General features: G+C 41.0%; 1 protein-coding gene across 2 annotated transcripts in view; it reads left to right on the top strand.

Moving 5' to 3' along the window:
- The window catches only part of TOX (thymocyte selection associated high mobility group box), a 296795-nt gene that overhangs the window by 261012 nt on the left and 15438 nt on the right, over positions 1–20345 (top strand). For both annotated transcript variants that reach the window (XM_060116132.1, XM_060116131.1), the window contains 2 exons: positions 833–1063; positions 13145–13225. In XM_060116132.1, the coding sequence (XP_059972115.1) occupies positions 833–1063; positions 13145–13225 (312 nt within the window). The remainder of the gene's footprint in view (positions 1–832; positions 1064–13144; positions 13226–20345) is intronic.

Below are 20345 nucleotides of genomic sequence, written 5' to 3'. Positions count from 1 at the left end.
TATTAAAGCTGTTCTAGAAATGTCTAGATTTGAGAATCTAGTTTACAGAGGTGTACTCTCCAATATGGTAGCGACTAGCCACATGTAGCTATTTCAATTTAAAGCAATTAAAATTATATAAAATTTAAAATTTTGTTTCTTATTCCTGCTAGCTGCATTTCACATACTCATTAGTTACATGTAACTAGTGGCTACCATATTGAATTGTGCAGATTTTAGAACTTTACCCCCATTGCAGAAACTTCTGTTGGACATCGCTGATCTAGGGTCTAGATTATGCCATTCTCCATGCCATGAGCACTGCTAGGCTTTCCCAGCAGCGTTCCGTAGACCTAAGTGCAACAACAAAAGCCGTTCAACTGTATTCATTGGACATGTTGCCCACTATTGTTTAAAAATCATAAGTAGGAGGAAAAGGATAAAGCCCCCAGAAGAAAACAGGTTAGATTGTTCATACAGTAGGGTTACTACACGAGGAATCTGCTGCTGTGAGTCACCATGCTGCTCCTCCTTCAGCTTCCTGAATGAGAACAAGAAAACGTTGAGAGAGTGAAGGTATAATATCTAACAGTACAATAGTATTATAAAGAGAATCAATAATATTATTTTAAAGTTATGTAAACTAGGCTGGAAAAGGATGAATATGAAAAGTACATGAAATAAGTTTTACTTGAAAACAGTAACAACAACAAAACCAAGTGTCCCTTAGAAACGTCTGTGTTTGCGTGATGTGTATGGGTGAGTATATCTATGTAAGTCTCAAGGGAGAGCAATATGATTTGTCCTCAAATTTTCTTAGTTCTTCTATAATTCAAATTTTGTTTTATTTCAGGTCAATGGTGGAGAGAAGCGACCTGCCTCTGACATGGGGAAAAAACCAAAAACCCCCAAAAAGAAGAAGAAGAAGGACCCTAATGAACCCCAGAAGCCTGTGTCTGCTTATGCGTTATTCTTTCGTGATACTCAGGCTGCCATCAAGGGCCAAAATCCAAATGCTACCTTTGGTGAAGTCTCTAAAATTGTGGCTTCAATGTGGGATGGTTTAGGAGAAGAGCAAAAACAGGTAAGAAAAGATGCGAAATGGAGTGAATCAACATGATTTGAGAAAGTGTACGCATTCTAAAGAAATGGCTTCTAAGGATGTTGGGTGAATTCTTCAGTTACTAGAACTGAGGCTGAGAATGTGCCCCAACAGAACCAGACTTCAGGGGACTTTGACATAATTTTATACTCCTTTATTGCTCTGTTATAAATAACATGTTAGTTCCTTTGTTTCAAAGTTTATATAGCGTAGTTACTTTTGGAAGGACTTTTACGCATCCCAGCCAGGATTACGTCATTCCTTAATGTTGCCAGTGCGATCATAAAGACAGAAAAAATACCAAAAGTATTTTGAGAGCTGTCCACACCTCTCTTCAGCACTTACTATTTACTCTTTTGTCATCAAAACCCTCTTGGCTTTTTGCTAAATGAGCCTCAAATTTAAGGGTTTCTACCCTTATCCATTCCCTAAAGACCATCAGAGTATGTTATTCAATCCCACTTGTACTATATTTCTAGGTTGTATTAAATGGGCCCAGATGCCTGGTTATTTTCTTCTTCTCTTGTGGATTGCCGTGGTGTGATTGAGGACCACACTGCTGGGGGTGGAGGGCCGTGGGACACTTTGTATCTCAGCCATAGGGCGAGTAGCCCAGAATGTCTTAAGGAGGGTGGGAACTGTGGAGAGAAAGAGCTCAGTATGCAGACGTAGCCTGCATACTTCAACAAAGAGGCAATATTGATCCCAGATTTCTAAACCAGGGGCTAGATTGCCATTGTCACCATCTAGAATTTCATGGTCATGAAGGAAACCTTAGACAAGCATTATCATTAAAGTTCAGTTAGTGAAACGATTCAGTAGTTGCAGGTTTAGCTGCTGCAGAATACTTTACGGCATTAATGATGTGTTAGTCTCATTGGATTCTTGACAGAGACTTTCTACCTCTCCTCATCAGGTCCAGGGAAGTATGTAAGAAACAGAACATCTCAAACCTATGTACATCTATAAGGACTATATATTGTATTATCTGTCAACATCTGTAATGTATATCATGTTTTATACTTTGAAGAACACTTTTACATGATTTATCTCATTTGTTCTGCTCAATACTCGTAGATACTTTTTTTTTGGTGTACATTGAACATTTATTACAACTAATTGGCGATGTGATAAGACAGTGCTCACGTGGCCTGAATATTGGTCACAGTCACAACAAAGCTTAATCCAGCCCAGCAGATACAAATGAAAGTGTAAACTGTGAAGACATGTTTAGATACGTAGAAGTATGTATAAAAGTGACATTGAAACAACTGTATATCCTTAAAACATATAGAGCCCACTAATGCCATTTTACCTCATTCAACTCACACTTTCATATGAGAGGTGGTATCTGTTTTTATATTTATGACTTCCAATAAGTAGGCAGTGCCATAGAAGGGACGGAAGCTGCCCTAAAGTTTGCTGCACTTCTAAGTGGAGGGAAGCAATAGGGGAGTAAAATAAATTTGGCTGTAACAAGCACCCTGGAAGGAATATTTGTGCTTTAAACAATGACTTATACAACACTTCGTGAAGAGAGTAAAACATTTTCCGTAAGATGCTATTATTAAGAATCCCAGGTAAGTCAACATTTCCATTTTATTTGGGGAGGCATCAAAAACAATCCAACTGGGCTTCCCTGGTGGCGCAGTGGTTGAGAGTCCGCCTGCCGATGCAGGGGACGCGGGTTCGTGCCCCGGTCCGGGAGGATCCCACATGCCGCGGAGCGACTGGGCCCGTGAGCCATGGCCGCTGAGCCTGCACGTCGGAGCCTGTGCTCCACAACGGGAGAGACCACAACAGTGAGAGGCCCGCGTACCGCAAAAAAAAAAAAAAAAAAATACAGACTGCATACCTCGGGAGCTGCTGTTCCACCTGCTGAGCCCACAGCAGGGGTCTTCCTTCCTCACAGATACTTTTATCTGAAGTTTTCAGACTGTGAAATGGGGCCAGATGGTCAAATGCAGTCACTTATTCATTCAACAAATATTTGCTGCATGTTTACTGTGTGCCCCAGGCACTGTTCTAGACACTGGGAGTGGAGCAGAGAATAAGGCGGAGTCCCGTTCTGTTGATTGATTTGTGTGACTAGAACTTATCACTAGAACTTATCATTCAACTTAACAATTTTTTTCTCACCAATTCATGGAACCAATTATAGTTGTGATGATCAAACCAGTTGCTAAGGAGACACAGAGCCCACTCCCCCGGTTCTCTCCAACCCCCCTTTACTGTAAGCCAAAGCTGTCCTTTACAATCTGAAAGCTCTACACATTTTCTTATGTCCTTTTCAAGACTGCCAGCCCCAGGGAAGGGCTTCACAGGAGAGCATAGGCCTACCATGTGGAGCTCTGCTTCAAGAGTCGTCTCTAAGGATGAAAAACACAGCACGGAAACGTTCTCCTTGCATTCGATTAAAATACTCATCTCACAATTAAGAGGGTGGTTGACATTGTATTTTATGATTCTGTTGAAAACCTGATATAGTTGTTTGAGGATTTCAGAGCTGGTTTCTATCCTAACTCAGATCAGTTTGTTCTCACACTCCTAGAGCTGAAGTGTGGTCCCCCCCTGATGCTGGACACTCGTGATGGAATTGTAGAGGGGCTCATTCCTCCACTCACTACAGCTTCACGGATTGAGAAACTGAGTGCACATCCACCAGGAATCCCAACCCCATCCCTGTCCCTGCTCCACCCATGATCCAAGCACCAAGACATACCTCTCTCTCTGCTTTGACAACCCCTGTGTGTAGTCTTGGATAGAGACAAGGCCTCAATACTGTAAGCTCTTTCGAGTGTACTTGTGATGACAAAACATTTTCCTCATTCTCTTTTATTTCCAATTTAATAACTAACCTGTAATGAGTCTGTCTTTGGGCTCTCTCTCTCTCTTTTTGTTTTTTTTTTTTTAAACATTTTGGCTGTACCTCATGGTATGTAGGATCTTAGTTCCCCGACCAGGGATCGAACCCACCCCCTGTGTGGTGGAAGCATGAAGCCTTAACCACTGGACCTCCAGGGAAGTCGCTGGGTTCTCTCTTAATGGAAATAGTTGGGGGTTTTTTCAAGCATTTGTTTTATATATAAAGGATGAAATTATATAATAGCTGACCCTATTTCACTCATTGGGTATTATAAAGCAATTTCATAATCAAAATGCAGTTGTTTTAAAAAGTTATGCTAACATTGCTTAGGAAAATATACTAACAGAAATAACTATCTTTATCTCTTCTAGAAAACTTAATATTTTAACATATGAGCACCATTTTCTAAACAAGGTATTGGGAGAAGTTTGAGTCCCTCGAAAATGGTTTGTCCCCATGCCTTATGTTCCTTTGACTTGACAGGGGTTCAGCACAGCTTATCCTTTTCTCTTAAAAGATGATCTTGCTTAATAAAGATAGTGAAACTGCAGAGTATGCCAAAAAGGATGGTTTATGACACATACAGGGTGCAAGTCCATCCCAGGGACAAGCAGAGAGAGGGCCCAGTGAATGAAATCAGACGCCACGCTTACAAAAGGGAGCATATTGCATCTGACGGGGCTGCTGGGACAGCACGTGGCAGCCCCTGTCTAACCGTGTGCAGGAATGGCCAGCGAGGCGTGCATGCCCACCTAGGACGCACGTCTGGGCATCAAGAGAATGCCAGCAAAATATCCTGAAGTGTTAGCGTGGTGTGTTACCACCTGTTCTTTCCCTTTATGTTGACTCATTGTGCCAACATAATATAATATCTCTATTTCAAGCTTCAATTAATTGTATTTTACTCTCATTTAATATTCAGATTGGGGAGCACATGCTATGTATTTTGAAAGGAATGTTGCTGAAGCCGATTAGAGGCAGACCATTAAGCTTCAAAATTTAGGACAACTGTGCATGTTTCAGAACAGCCCCACGTGATGCTGTCGGCATTGTGTAGGCAGCTGGTTCAGGTAGAAAGCTAGGATTCCATGCACCACGATTGTTCAAAAATCCCGTTGTCATAATAGCCCCCAATTATGAACAGCTACAAATATAAACACGAACTGGAGAAAATGGACAGAATTATTGATGACTTATTAGGGGCTCAGAAAATTACAATACTTAAGGAAAAACAGCTATTAGTGAGATTACAATCGAATGTTTACTTGCCAGCCAGAGGGAACAGGACTAATAGGGCTGCTGTATGTTTGTGTCACATGCTTCCTCATTGTGGAGTTTAGGCGGGGCTAAGAAGCCATGCAGGTGGGCAGACCTTTATTTTCAGAAGCCATGATAAGGGAAAAACTATATGTACTTTGGTTCCTATGAAGAATCTCTCAAAGAAGAAAACTCAGAAGGAAGCTGAAAGCAGTGCTAAAAATCCTCCAGGAACACAAGACCTCTTGTATGAATCATTCCTACCAAAGCCACTGAACAAACTTCACATGTCAGAGATCTCTCCGTTTTAATACTTTGGAAGATGGTGCTGAATCTGGAATGGGAGCAGGATTGTGTTTGGGATTCCAACTGGAGGTTTTAAATGCTAATGAATCCTAGGACAGTAGGCAGCCCGGTTCAGAGCCATAGTAAGTTGTTTAAAAAAGGCACCAGATGGAGAGAGGGAAATAAAACATAAGCGTGGCTGTGATGTTGGTCTTTGCTACGTATCTTTCACTGACTGGAACCTACAGAGAAAGAAAAATAATAACAAGATAATGCCCTTTGTATTAGACTCCTCGGAGTTTCAGCAACCCTCAGCATCTTTTTTTTATGAAGGTCCAGCTAGATTTCCTGTCTCTCCCCGTTATTCCTGAATTCTGTGACTCTGGTCATCCCAGTCTGGGATCTGAGTTCACAGTTAACGGAGAGGAAATCAAACCCCACTAAATTAAAGAGCCCGTCCAGCTTTGAAGCAGAAGAGATTGGTCCAAAGAGCTGTAAAGTGTTCTTGGGTCCTTTTTAGCCATGGAAAGTCAGCTCTTAAGTGGGAAAGGAAAGTCACCTTAAATCAGAACCAGATGTAAATTACTAAGTGAACCTTAAGTTCCTAATTGGAGACACAGTTGGGCTGTAATACATTTAGCAAATTACAAACAAAATGTTCTTGTTTACATTACATTAAATGGCTTTAGAGCTTCAGCCAAAGAGCTAAATAAACATGCTGTTAGGCTAAAAATGGAGTGGAAGGCCCGTTCAGAGTTTGGTGTGTTCAGGAGAAACCACAGCCCACGGTGCCCAGAGAGCCTATTTTTGTAAATGCTAGCCCTGTTGTGGGAGCAGAGAGTGGATTTACCTCGAGATCCAGAGCCTAATGAGCAGATATCACTTGCAGGGAAACTGTTTGAATGTTGTAACATATGCCTTCTTTCAGGATGCATAATTCATATCCAAGGATATTAGCCATAGCAGTTCAGCTCAATAGCAACACCTCATTATTTTATCCCTCAGTATTTACGCCTATGTTTGACGCCTTATGAAATGACTGTTAATGTGTTTATATAAGAGCAGATCCGACACAAGTGGGAAGAATGTAATTTCCTGCTCATTCTTTCCTGCTGCTGTGTCCTCTTCCCCTGGTAGAAGTGGCAAGTGTAAATAGTTAATTTGCTTCAATTATGAGCCTGTCCTGCTAAATTAGAAGCAGCAGGGATATGAAGAGCCAGAATTATACTTAGGAGGCAGCTGACAAATCCTCTGAGCCCACGGAATCAAATCATTTACTCCTCACTGGTGCTTAAACACCCACTACGGATATGCTGCCGGGGTTTTTTCCCCCGCCCCATGTCTTATGATAAAATGTGGATTTTATGTCAACAGCACTTCAGGTTAACTAAAATCCTATTGCACTGTCACATTCACACATGTGTTTATCTTGGCCAGTTCCTTATAAACACTATGCATTTTCCCCAATTTTTTTTTTTTTTTTTTTTTTTTTTTTTTTTTGCGGTACGCGGGCCTCTCACTGTCGTGGCCTCTCCCGTTGCGGAGCACAGGCTCTGGACGCGCAGGCTCAGTGGCCATGGCTCACGGGCCCAGCCGCTCTGCGGCATGTGGGATCCTCCCAGACCGGGGCACGAACCCGTGTCCCCTGCATCGGCAGGCGGACTCTCAACCACTGTGCCACCAGGGAAGCCCTTCCCCAATTTTTTTTAAACTAGGAGTAAAGGATATATAAAATAATTGTTCATTTAAAAACTGTAGAATGTAAGAAAAGTTTATATTTGTAAAAACTTAAAACAGCAGTTAGAAATATTACATGCAGTGGTGAGCATATTTTACCTCTAAAACACAGGTAAGTATAAATACGTATAATTATTGGTACATAAATGGGATTATGGCATGCCTTCATGGGTATAAATACACGTAGAAATATTCCACGCTCATACACAGAGGGAGCAGACATTCCACTTGAAAGGTTCCATGACAGCAGGGGGAGAATTTGAATATAATACCCAAGTCTGCTGTGCTTTATGTATTCTTGGTAAACATGTTTGGGGTGGGCGGGTTGTCTGTCTGTATATCAAATCTTCTACTTCTCTTGATGCCCACTCTAATTCAGAAGATGCAATTCGGTATTTTACCATGAACCCCCATGCCCATGCTGACTCATGGAAGGAGAAACCTGAGACTAGGGATTATACACTGGATCACAGGTATTTCCTGAGCACCTACTATGTACCAAGCTCTGCCCTGCCTGCTGGGGCTTCTGCTGTAGACAAAAAGATGACAGGCCCTGCAGTTGGGGGTCTAAGAGGGGCATCAAGGGGAGATCTTATGCAGCCAGGAGGAGCCATTGCATGAACAAAAATGCAAAGATGGATATTAGATACCGGATGGATCTTAGGTACTTATATATATATGTATAATATGTATATGTGGGGGGGGTTGTCTGCATTTCTTGTGTGCCTGACACAGAAAATGCACACAATAGAGGCCTATTTTTAATGCCTTTTTTTGGTTCTGTAGCTTCAGTTCCTCACACCATGAAGGCACCTAATAGATCCTCAATATATTGTTAAGCATAATCAAACGACATTATACTCGCCCCAGTCATCCTCATTTAGTGAATCTACAGATATATTTTGCAGCCATTTTTTCAGATGAGGAGCTTGCTTCTTTATCCCTACCATTCCAAAAACAGGTTACACCATTTTTGTGTAGACTATTTGTATGCACTTGATGGATCCCAAAAAGAATCCATAGCAAGATTTTTGACACATTGTATAATATTTTCAATGCTCTGAATACTACTTTATAAAGTTCTCTCAGTTCTGGAATGCCTAAGAAAACGCTGAGCAAGTTACACAAATGGAAATTTAACTGCATTTAAGGACTAAGTTCTGTATAAAACACTTGCTCTAATTATCCTAAATAATAACAGCATTCAAAGACGCTGCAGACATTAATTTCTCAAGTACTGTGTATGACAGGGAATTGTGATTAAATTATTATTTCTTATATAACTGTATTTCTAAGCATTTTCTATAAATATGAACTTATACTGGGGGGGGAACTGCATTTGAAGTTAACGAAAAAGAAAAGCATCTTTTAGTTTTTTGTTTGTTTGTTTGTTTGTTTTTTGTGGTACACGGGCCTCTCACTGTTGTGGCCTCTCCCGTTACGGAGCACAGGCTCTGGACGTACAGGCCCAGTGGCCATGGCTCACGGGCCCAGCCGCTCCGCGGCAATTGGGATCCTCCTGGACCGGGGCACGAACCTGTGTCCCCTACATCGGCAGGTGGACTCTCAACCACTCCGCCACCAGGGAAGCCCGCGCCTTTTAGTTTTATAGTGTTTGATTAAAATCCAGAATTGGAAGAATTATGTTTTTTCTTATTATTACTGTAAAGAGTTGAAATAAACTACAATTAGAGATTAACTAAGGGCCGGAGCTGAAAAGAGGGAAGGAAGAAGGAACTAAATGGTGTTTATAAGATTTTACTTTTTTGTATAAGTTAGATGGATTGTTTGGGGAAGGAGCAGAAAGTGGAAAAAGCAAAATGACAGGTTGTATTAGAATTTTTTCTGTTTGTGTGCATCATATTCACTGATACTGAACTGCTGCTTTTAATTAGAGATTATTAGCCTATAAGATATATATATTACACATGCTGGAACGTAGAGCATTTAAAAAATGATTCACAGAATCACTAGATTACATGAACAGAATTTGGATTCTCTAGGATTGCTATTTGATGTATGTTTTAGTTTAGCCATTATATATGTTTTAGTTTAACCACTGAGATGCGATCCTTAGATAGGATATGGTAGCTTTCTTAGAATAACAAACCACAGCAAATAACTAAGTTAGGACAGGATGAATTCAAAAGTGTTTGGATGAGCTGGGGAAAATGATGAATGATGTATTATGATTTTTAAATCCTCATCTGGCCAACTTTGCACTTTATTTCAAACAGCTGTAGACCATTTGGAAGCCATTTTGTAGTTCAACTGAGTACTAATATTTACTGTGTGAATCACGTTTCTTTAAAATATTTGTCTTTCCCTGAGAGAGAGAGAGACCATTTCTTTCCCAGACCTAACTTTGATATAAATCAGACCTATCCTCCTAGATTAGAAGGTTTGATCATTGCAGTGGGCTGTTCATTGCCAAATTCAGTCAGCGTCATCTTTGGTTTCAGCAGGCAGAATACTTCTCCATCCATAAATAGAGCTTTGAAACGTTTTTGAGGATCTTTTTACTGATGATGTTTAAATATCTGTTCTGAAGTAGGAAGTTAAGTATGTGGAATTCTTACATGTTTTTTTATCATTCACGCATACATTTGAGGTCTTTCTTCAGACATTCCCATCAAATATAGAATTCAGAAAGCATCCCTGTGCAATTTTAGAAGGTAGCATCATAGAGACATACAGCGTGAATAATATTTGAGCCATTAGCTAGTTCTCAAAGGTGGAGGTTCAAAATGACTATCGGGGAGACCACCTCAGACGTTAATTCTGACCTAGGGTACCACCCCCTTTAAACACAATTACAGAAATATACCTCCTGCAGTTACCACCCTTTGCATCCCCCCTCTGAACACCTGCGTCTATTCAGGAAAGAGCGGACCCATCAATCCGTGCGTGTAGTGTCACGTGATGAGTTTACCCTTTCCTAAAGCGGTATTGAGGCGCTTGTACGATGATCTCACATAGCCCATCATGAGTAGCCAATAGGGAGCCATTTGGAGGAAACAGGGCACTCTGAATGCTGGTCAGGTATCCTGTAACAACATCGATCTCCCAGTGAAACCAGGGGGCACACATTCAGCCTAAAACACGTTGAGTTGCCACCTTTCTCCCATGGCTGTTAATCAACAAATTTCAGGGGAGTTAACACCTTGTGGGACGTTAACCCCTGGGGGCCCCACCATAGTAACACTGTTGCTTTTTCAATAGAAACCAAATGCAAGAAAGAGGGTAGATGTTACAATCTGGCCACCTGGCAACACCATCTTATCTGTGCCACTTAGAAAATGATGCTTTGGGGCTTCCCTGGTGGTGCAATGGTTGAGAGTCTGCCTGCCAATGCAGGGGACATGGGTTCGAGCCCTGGTCTGGGAAGATCCCACATTGCCGCGGAGTGGCTAGCCCCGTGAGCCACAATTACTGAGCCTGCGCATCTGGAGCCTGTGCTCCGCAACAGGAGAGGCCGCGATAATGAGAGGCCCGCGCACCGCGATGAGGAGTGGCCCCCACTTGCCACAACTAGAGAAAGCCCTCGCACAGAAACGAAGACCCAACACAGCCATAAATAAATAAATAAAATTAAAAAAAAAAAAAGAAAATGATGCTTTGGGCAATGCTATGGACCCAAGTGTGTAATATTTGCCTTTGGAAGCTAAATGAACCCTAGTTAGCTGCCCAGGGGGTCACTTAGAGTAGCATATGAATAAAATACATGATAGAAATGCTTCTAATATACAAAAGCATACTACCAACAAAGATATTTTTGCTAAATATTTGCTTCAGAGTCCTGAACAGGATTTCTGTCTGTGTGGGAGAAAAACCCTCTCCAAACAGTTTTAAGGTATTAAAAGTAAATGTAAACATTTTCAGTGTAAGGTCATTAATTTTAAATTATGTCTCGGAGAAGAGATTGGAGGGAGAAAGAACTACAAACAGAAATCTGTCTTTGGAGAACGAAATAAATCAATAAAAAGCAGGAGGGCTCTGTGTTTCTGATTGTGGCTGACCAAAGCATATGATATACATGAATCATACTGTTCAAAGGCATTCGCTGTACTCTAGTGTTTATTTGCTTTCATGTTTGAATGTCTAAAAAAGGATTTGAATTTTATTTCCAATAATTAGCTCCATAAATTAAGAGTTCTCTTGTAATTGAACCAAAGGATTAATTTGGCTTTTTACTAAAAAATTTCTTTTAAGGTTCTTTAGTTCCATATATTGTAAAGATGACACAATGATTGTATGATACTGTTGCACAAATTCTTAATCGCCTTATTATAATTGCCTTTAATATACCAAAATGCCAAATATAAAAGACTAGGCTGGGGCTTCCCTGGTGGCACAGTGGTTGAGAGTCCGCCTGCCGATGCAGGGGACACGGGTTCGTGCCCCGGTCCGGGAGGATCCCACATGCCACGGAGCCTGCGCGTCCAGAGCCTGTGCTCCGCAACGGGAGAGGCCACAGCAGTGAGAGGCCCGCGTACTGCAACAAAAAAAAAAAAAAAAAAAGACTAGGCTGAAGAGCTCCTTAAATTAGCACTTTCATTTCATAGGGTCCTTTATAATTCTGCTGACAAGGTTACTCATTTGTTTACCTTAGGTATTCTGCTTTAATTAAAATATTCATAAGTAAGTAAGATTTCTCACACCTTGAATTTCACAGCTGGGGGCTGGGCTCAGCAAACCACCTTCCACATCAGAAACCATAAACTGACCTCTGCTGCCAACTTTGGCAGATACTTGGTCTTTAGACATAATTTATATTTAACTATTTTGACTAATTCCAAAGCCACTTTTCACACTGAGCTGTGTCTGGTTTTGAGCTCAGCGTTACAAAATACTAGCCAAGCAACCCTCATTCCCTGCTGTAAAATTCAAGATGTGGGAAATTTAAACTAGTCATATCGATGAAAATACATCCAATGGTGAAAAATATTTTATTCTTTAGGGGTGATTTCAAAAGATTGACAAAAACAGACTCTAAAGCCTTGAAAGAATGAGTTTAATGGTAGCAGACAACCGTGTGTATTCACTTTGCTAATCTTTCATTTTTGACTCTAATGACTTTTTTTCTGTTTAACTTAGCAATGTGACCTTTAGCCTACCAGCAAGTCATTTTTTGGTACTTTTGCTCACTTTAGGATGATTTTACTTGTATTTGCAAAATGATCCCCTATGAAAAATGAAAAGCTTCTGTAAACTGAAATTCAATTCTGAACATTTTTACCTTTTCACACTGAGGCTTCCACACACTCATGCCATCCAGTGTTTTTGTTGGAAAGGGCATCCACAGCAGACTGCACGGCACACACGCATTCCTCGGCCACTCAGCGTCCCCAGCCCACTCCCAAATGTGACTTTGACTGCGATTGCCAGCTCCTGAGTCTTTGAAAATAGAACTTCAAGACACAGAATTTTAAAATAGTGATGAACCTGCAAACTCCATAACATATTGAACATAACTGATCATCTTTTAATTCTGTCCTTGTTTTTATATTTAGCAAGGAGAATATATATCAGGATTTGAATGCACTGTAGAATTATCTGCCCATTATGTAAATATGAATGACTTCTTTATTCACATGTAGTTTCTTTCCCCAGGAACCTTCATCAATAGTATCTTTCTAAGCCAACTACCTCCACTGTCAAAGTACCCCAGATAAATCTGTACATATGCTTTATGGAAAATGGAAAATTTTACTATAGTTAATCTTTTTCTTATCTAATCTCTTGCCATACTTCTTAAAAACTTGTTTCAGTAAGAAAACACGATCTTTGGGGAGATGTATGTTATTGTGTGTGTGTGTGTGTGTGTGTGTGAACACACACAGTTATCATTCTGCACTGTACTTCTCTGGAAACAAAAGCAGATGCACTTTCTAATTTCAGACTCTCTGTTGTTACAGGTTTATAAAAAGAAAACAGAGGCTGCAAAGAAGGAGTACCTGAAGCAACTAGCAGCATACAGAGCCAGCCTGGTATCCAAGGTAACATGCAACCATGTGGTATTGGGATGGATTGTGGCCATCTCATTGCAGACTCTGATGGTCATGTGAAAGCATAAAAGATTACTTTAGTATTTCTGCACAATCTCCTTTGCTGAAGAAGAAAAAGTAAATCCTAAACAAAGCTATATGTTATGAAAATATTTGTTCATACCTAGAGGACCAGAACAACATCCTCTGGTGTCATTCCATCCATCCTTTTGTGTACTATTGCCCACCTGTGGATTACTGATTTTGTGGGTTAGTCACAGTGCATTCTTAATCCCTAACCAACTTTCTGTTTCACCATGTTCCACGCTTAAATTGCCCTCCACCCTGACCCCATCCCATTGGTCTTTGCTGAGGAGATGCCAACTGTCTTTAATCCTAGCCTCATTACAACAACATCAGAATGTAAGCCTACCAAAACAAACGAACAAATGAAAAAAATGCATCATTTCCTTTGAAAATGAAAGCACCACTAAAATAGTTTATGCTTTAGAATATCTCAAATACGAGCCCTTGCTGGTATAAAGACTCAGGAGCTAACTCTGTTTGGTGTTGGATTATTAAAGCTGTATTTCCTTTTATAGATTTCTCAGTCAGGTAACCTCAGAGACAGGGCTGAAGCTGTGAGCACAGGACACTGTGGCGTCTTAAGTCCAGATGTGACTGGTACCCAGCTCAGTGCGGGTGGGGCTCTGGACTTCATGCCATTCACCCATGAAAAGACTTTCTATTTTATCCACAAATATCCACTCCCATTCCAACAACTCTAAAGTAATTATATAAGTTTGTTTTTCTTGGGGAAAACATATACTGAATATATGATACAGAGAAGAAAAAGGAGCACAAAATACAAATGCATAAGAAATTTCGGTACACTGTTGGCCTAGTGCAACTTTGCATTCCACTTCTAAGGTATGACATTGTGGGAAAACTTAATATTTATTATTTAACCTTAAAATTCCTAGCTTATCTGTACTAACTCACTATGGATCTCACACTTTCTAATTTTTCTAACTTCTTTTGAAGCTGTTTATATTTTCTGCTGATACCATCACACATTTCTGTATATTTATAGAATTCACAGCATGTATGTAAAATTATAGCAAAAAAACAAGGTGCAAAATATTAGATCCATCCAACAATTGGGTTGTATAGTTACTTGGTATTATTCAGATTAATATGCCCAAGATGTAAGGGGGCATATGAATTCTTCTTATTTCATCCAAGATAAGTTTCTTCTTGAGCATTTTAAATAGAAGTTTTAGTCAGAACATTTTACATATGAGAAAATCAATACATGAAGTGTCAATCCCAATACAAAGCGCTCTGTTTAATGTTATGCAGATTGCCAGAATGCTATAATACTGACTAAGCTTTACTTTCAAAACAAGTGTCCTCAGATTTGCTCTTAGCTGCAACTTTTCTTACTATTCATTCTCAGAGTTGCAACCCTCAGTATACGGCAATTTGTATAAATGCTGCGAATTGCCATTTCTACATTTAAAAAAAACCAAGCACTTTCTTTATAGCTTACTCTGACGTTTTTCTTCTCTTTGGCAGCAGGGATTTTGCTGGAGCTGTTGAATGTCTATTTATGTACAACTATCTATTGTATGTATACAGAATGAAGCATACTTATAAACACCCTCTCCAGGTTAGAAAAATGGTCTTCTGATGTTGTATGTGAATGGGATATTTGCAGTATAACCTTGCAGACACGTGCAGCAAATTTACCAGCCTATCCGCTGATTGCACACAGAAACATATATAAAAATCCATTGCTTTTCCATTTAAAATTATCACAAGGAAAATAGCAGCCATTCATGTTTACACATATATTTTTCTGTTATACTTTTTTTAGTATGTTATAAATTATTTCCCTATTCTGAAAGATCTAAAGGTGCAATCATAGGGGCTTCCCTGGTGGCGCAGTGGTTGAGAATCTGCCTGCTGATGCAGGGGACACGGGTTCGAGCCCTGGTCTGGGAGGATCCCACATGCCGCGGAGCGACTGGGCCCGTGAGCCACGACTACTGAGCCTGCGCGTCTGGAGCCTGTGCTCCGCAACAAGAGGCCGCGATAGTGAGAGGCCCGCGCACCGCGATGAAGAGTGGCCCCCGCTTGCCACAACTAGAGAAGGCCCTCGCACAGAAATGAAGACGCAACACAGCAAAAATAAATTAATTAATTAATAAAAACTCCTACCCCCAACATCTTCTTAAAAAAAAAAAAAAGGTGCAATCATAAATGCTACATGGTAATAACAGTCACCAATCCAGGCAACCACAATGTGACAGCCGAGCTCCATCTTCTCCATTCACTCGTTCATGTGTTCATTTGGTGAATTTCCCTGGGCATGTGATCTGTGCCGAGCGCTGGGCCAGGCTCGGAGGACGCAGTGGAGTACTGGCAGGTGTGTCCTCTGCACTTAAAGAACTTTCTCTTCAATCCGGGGAGACCACTAGTGAAAGCATAAGTTAATGAATGACCAAGATCTTTGTGAATCGAAGCCTTCTGGGAAATCAAGGAAGGCATCTGATAGGGTGGTCTGCTGACTCCTCTTTGAAGATATGACCCTGGAGCTGAGAGCAAAGAAAGACAGGAGCTTGCAGGACCCAGGGAGCCTGGGACAGAGCTAACCAGGCAGTGCAGCAAATGCAGGCTCGGGGGACAAAAATACCTCCTTGGATGGAGAAATGGTCAGTGTGGCTGGAGCTGAGCCAACAGGGGAGTGTGGTTTGAGATGAAGCTGGGAAGATGGGCAGCGGCCAAGTCACGAAGGCCTTGCAGGACGGGGAAAGGAGCTGGGTTTAATTTTCTGTACAAAGGGACGCCACTGAATGGGTTCCAGTAGGGGGATGGCGTGATCGGATTTATATTTTAAAAGATAACTTTATGTGAATGACTTCCCTCACTCCCCATACCTTACCCCTCAAAGTAGGCTTGATTGTCAACATTTCACTGAAGAGGAAAAGTATCACATAGGCAACAAGTGCCCAAGCCCTGTGTTGACCTCCCACTCCCTCAGTCCTTGTGCTGGGCCATGCTGTCCCCAGGTCCTGACAGGGCGCTCAACCTGCTTCCCTAATCTCCTGCCCCAGAAGTCAGGATGGAGCATCGACCTTCTCTCTTCTAAGCCCACTTAAAGTAGTTTATTTACAATACTGTGTTAGTTTCAGGTGTATAGCAAAGTGATTCAGTTGTATATATTGGTCAGATTACTTTCTATTATAGGTTATCACAAGATAGTAAATGTAGTTCCCTGTTCTACATAGCAGATCCTTGCTGCTTATCTATTTTATGTATAGTAGTTTGTATCTGTTATTCCCATACTCCTAATTTATCCCCCTGGCCCCCGCTTTCTTTCCCCTTTCCCCAAAGTTTGTTTTCTATGTCTGTGAGTCTGTTTCTGTTTTATATATATTAGATTCATTTTATTATTTTTAGATTCCACTTACAAGTGATATCATTTAGTATTTGTCTTTCTCTAACTGATTCCACTTAGTATGACAATCTCTAGGTCCATCCATGTTGCTGCAAATGGCAGTATTTCATTCTTTTTATGGCTGAGTAATATTCCATGATATATACATATATATATGTATATATATACCACATCTTCTTAAACCAGTCATCTGTTGATGGGCATTTGGGTTGTTTCCGTGTCTTGGCTTTTGTAAACAGTGCTGCTGTGAACATTGGGGTGCATGTATCTTTTTTAGTTAGAGTTTTCATCTTTTCCAGATATATGCCCAGGAGTGGGATTGCTGGATTGTATGGTAGCTCTATTTTTAGTTTTTTAAGGAACTTCCCTATTGTTTACCATGATGGCTGCACCGATTTACATTCCCACCAACAGTGTAGGAAGGTTCCCTTTTCTTCACACCCTCTCTAGCATTTGTTATTTGTAGACTTTTTGATGATGGCCATTCTGACGCACGTGAGGTGATACCTCATTGTAGTTTTGATTTGCGTTTCTCTAATAATTAGCCATGTTGAGCATCTTTTCATGTGCCTCTTGGCCATCTGTATGTCTTCTTTGGAGAAATGTCTATTTAGGTCTTCTGCCCATTTTTTGACTGGATTGTTTGGTTTTTTGATATTGCGTTGTATGAGCTGTTTGTGTATTTTGGAGATTAACCCCTTGTTGGTTTCATCATTTGCAAACATTTTCTCCCATTCCACAGTTTGTCTTTTTGTTTTGTTGATGGTTTCCTAAGGTCACTTTTGTCAGTGAAATACTGTATTAGCCAAAGCTCTGTGTCCGGTTCCCTAAGTTCTCACTGGCAATTTTGATTTACTCCTCCAGAGCTACGTATTTTGGTACCAGTTTTCTATGCAAATGTGTTTCATCCAATAAGGCCTTGTATCCCTGGGCCAACAGCTCTTGCCCTCGCTAAAGTGTAACCACGTCAAGTCGGCTACTTCTCACTGCTTCCACTCCAGGCCCTAGTCTGCATCCCAGCCAGAGCTGCACAGCACCTTTTCCACATCAGGCACAGGACTTGGTGCTGAGAGCCCAAAGATGAGCACAACAGATCAGAGTGTTTCATGATACTTGAGAGGTTTGAAACTGTACTCTAAAAGTAACTGCTTCTCACTACTCTAAAATTAGCTGTTTCTTACAGAACATAAACAAGAAATAGAAGCAGCCAGTGAATATTGGCTCCATCCAAGAGACTGAGTCATAGGATTAACAATGCACCTCTCCTTTCAATTACATTTTAGCTTAAATGAATTATATACCATCTAACCCGGCATATTAATTAACATGACTTCAGACCCGAGTAAAATTGAAATTAACCCAAAATAAAAAAGCTCAGTCGTAGTAGAATATTCTAACCTTTGTACTTGAAAATGACAATACAGACACACTCTCAGCTGGACACCGAATTTTTTTCAGTAACAAGACAAATACAAATGGCACCTTGCCATCGAGTAGCTTCTGTGTGTCCCACGCTGTGCTTGGCATTTTACATATATTTCTACTCATCATCACAATAACCCTACAAAGTGAGATTTAGCCCCATTTTCTAGACAGTCTCTAGGCAGAGAGACAAAGTGACTTGGAGAGAGTCTAAGAGAGGAAGGAGAGGCTGGTGGTAGCAGAGGGAGAACTCACAGTCCTCGCTCTCCGGTTCCAAAGCTTGTAGGCTTCTCTCTACCCTGGGTGACTGTCGGTTTTTATATCTTTAGCACTACGGCCTCTTCTTATCCTCAGTAAAATTCTGTGCCAACTCTTACGTGTTAGACAGCCAAGAGTCAAGGTGTTCTCGTTTAAATGAGGCTGGGGATGAGGGTAGAAGCCTGCCCCTCCCTTCCACCAGAGGCCGGCCCGAGACCCTCAGAGGATGCTGGGACCTGCGGAATGTTTAGGAAGCCTTGTTCTGTGCCTTGCTGTTCAGCTGTGCACGTGCTTTACCTAGTCACGTGGAGCCAGTGACAGACCCACCCAGGGTTAGATCCGCTCGGTGACAGACCCGCCCAGCACAGCCCCTCTGCCGTGGAAACACACGCGCAGTGAAGGACACGGGAAAGGGAGCACTGGCAGCTGCAAACACAGCCCGGGTAAGACCTGGAAAAACTAACCTGTTCAGTTTTAGACTCTATGATTTAAAGAGGGAAGTTGGAGAGATTGCAGAGGAAAGAGTCATAAAGCAACTGAAAAGGGAGGGCAGGAGATAGTAGCAGAGAAGAGTGGATTTGACATTTCTAAGCCTGAAAAACACAGGTGTGGGCCTGTTCACCCCATGATGGGTGTCAGGCATGGGCACTGGTTCCTTGTGCTCCGTTTTCTCTGAATCCAGAACAAGAATGGAGACACCATGTTACCCTAGAGGAATTTAATCTGAACAGGGAGCATTACCAAACTCTTGGATTATTTAGGCAAACAGTTTCTTTCCATTGAGAAATTTAGAAGTGGGAAGCAAAGGTTTATAAATAAGGTTTGGAGACTATCTTGAAGGCATCTTCAGCACCTGTGCTTCCCCAGGCACCAAGGGAAGCAGTAAAAACCTTTAACGCACTACCAGTGTCACTCGAAACGAGTCCTCGGGGGTCAGAAACGTCCCCACGCCCTCGGGGCAGCTCCATCTGGGTTCAAATTCCAGGTTTCTCACTTCCTAACTGCTTGCTTTTATGCACGTTATTCAGCTATTTAAAGTCTCAATTTTCTAATGTGCTAAACAGAGAAGATAATAGGACCTACATCATTAGGTTTCCATTAAAATAAAATAGGAAACTCTATATAAACTGCATGATTCAGGATCTTGAACACAGGAGAGCACTTAATACCAGCAATTATTATTACTATCAATTTTATGGTTAACGTTATTGATAGGTGCACAAAGAACTAGGAGAGTTTTGTATATGATTCGCGATATAGCTGGATCATATTCTCAATGTCTGCAAGGCTGCTTTGATACAAAGAAACTTTTAAAGCGGCATTAAAACAAGAAAAACTTGCTTCATACATATATTCTTTTATAAAGATAAAAAATGATCTAGACATTTAAAACAATCACCTACACGGGTTCCTTAATTGAAATGTCTTTATGAGCCTTTAGTTGAGGAAGCCTACGAATAGTTTGAGGGTCAAGACAATATGCCATTGTGGAGCCTATGGTTTCTGAGCTGGAGCGGTTTTACATGCTATTTCAGATCATTTTGGGTTGGACTGTTAGGTAAACCTTAAGGAAATACAGTTTTTCCATAGACTCAGGAATTCCTAGACACGAGCCTAAATTATGTTGAAAGCAATGTATAACTTTAAAGCAACGGGAACTAGCTTTATCTTACCGCATAGACCAGAATTCATATTCCCAAAATGAGTGTTGCATTCAAAGGACTCACCTTGGGCGGCTACAAACTTACTTTATTATTGCCCCAGAGTTCAGAAGGCTTTGGCAGCTCCTCTTTTAGAACCGCACTCCGCAAAAGTTTATGAGCCACCTTAGCAAGTCAACACTGTCACATGGTTTTCACACCTCATTCTTTTCCCCAAACATCACCCATATACATCCAACAGACTTAGCTTCAAGTGACTATTAGCTGTTTCCAAAAATCAAATTCACCACCAAAAGACAAAGAGTTGTCTGAGGATATGTAAAGGGAT

This window comes from Mesoplodon densirostris, chromosome 13, assembly GCF_025265405.1.
Source record: "Mesoplodon densirostris isolate mMesDen1 chromosome 13, mMesDen1 primary haplotype, whole genome shotgun sequence".
Lineage (NCBI taxonomy): Eukaryota > Metazoa > Chordata > Mammalia > Artiodactyla > Ziphiidae > Mesoplodon > Mesoplodon densirostris.
The sequence above is the reverse complement of the archived record's forward strand: the minus strand, read 5'-3'. Positions and strand labels throughout refer to the sequence as shown.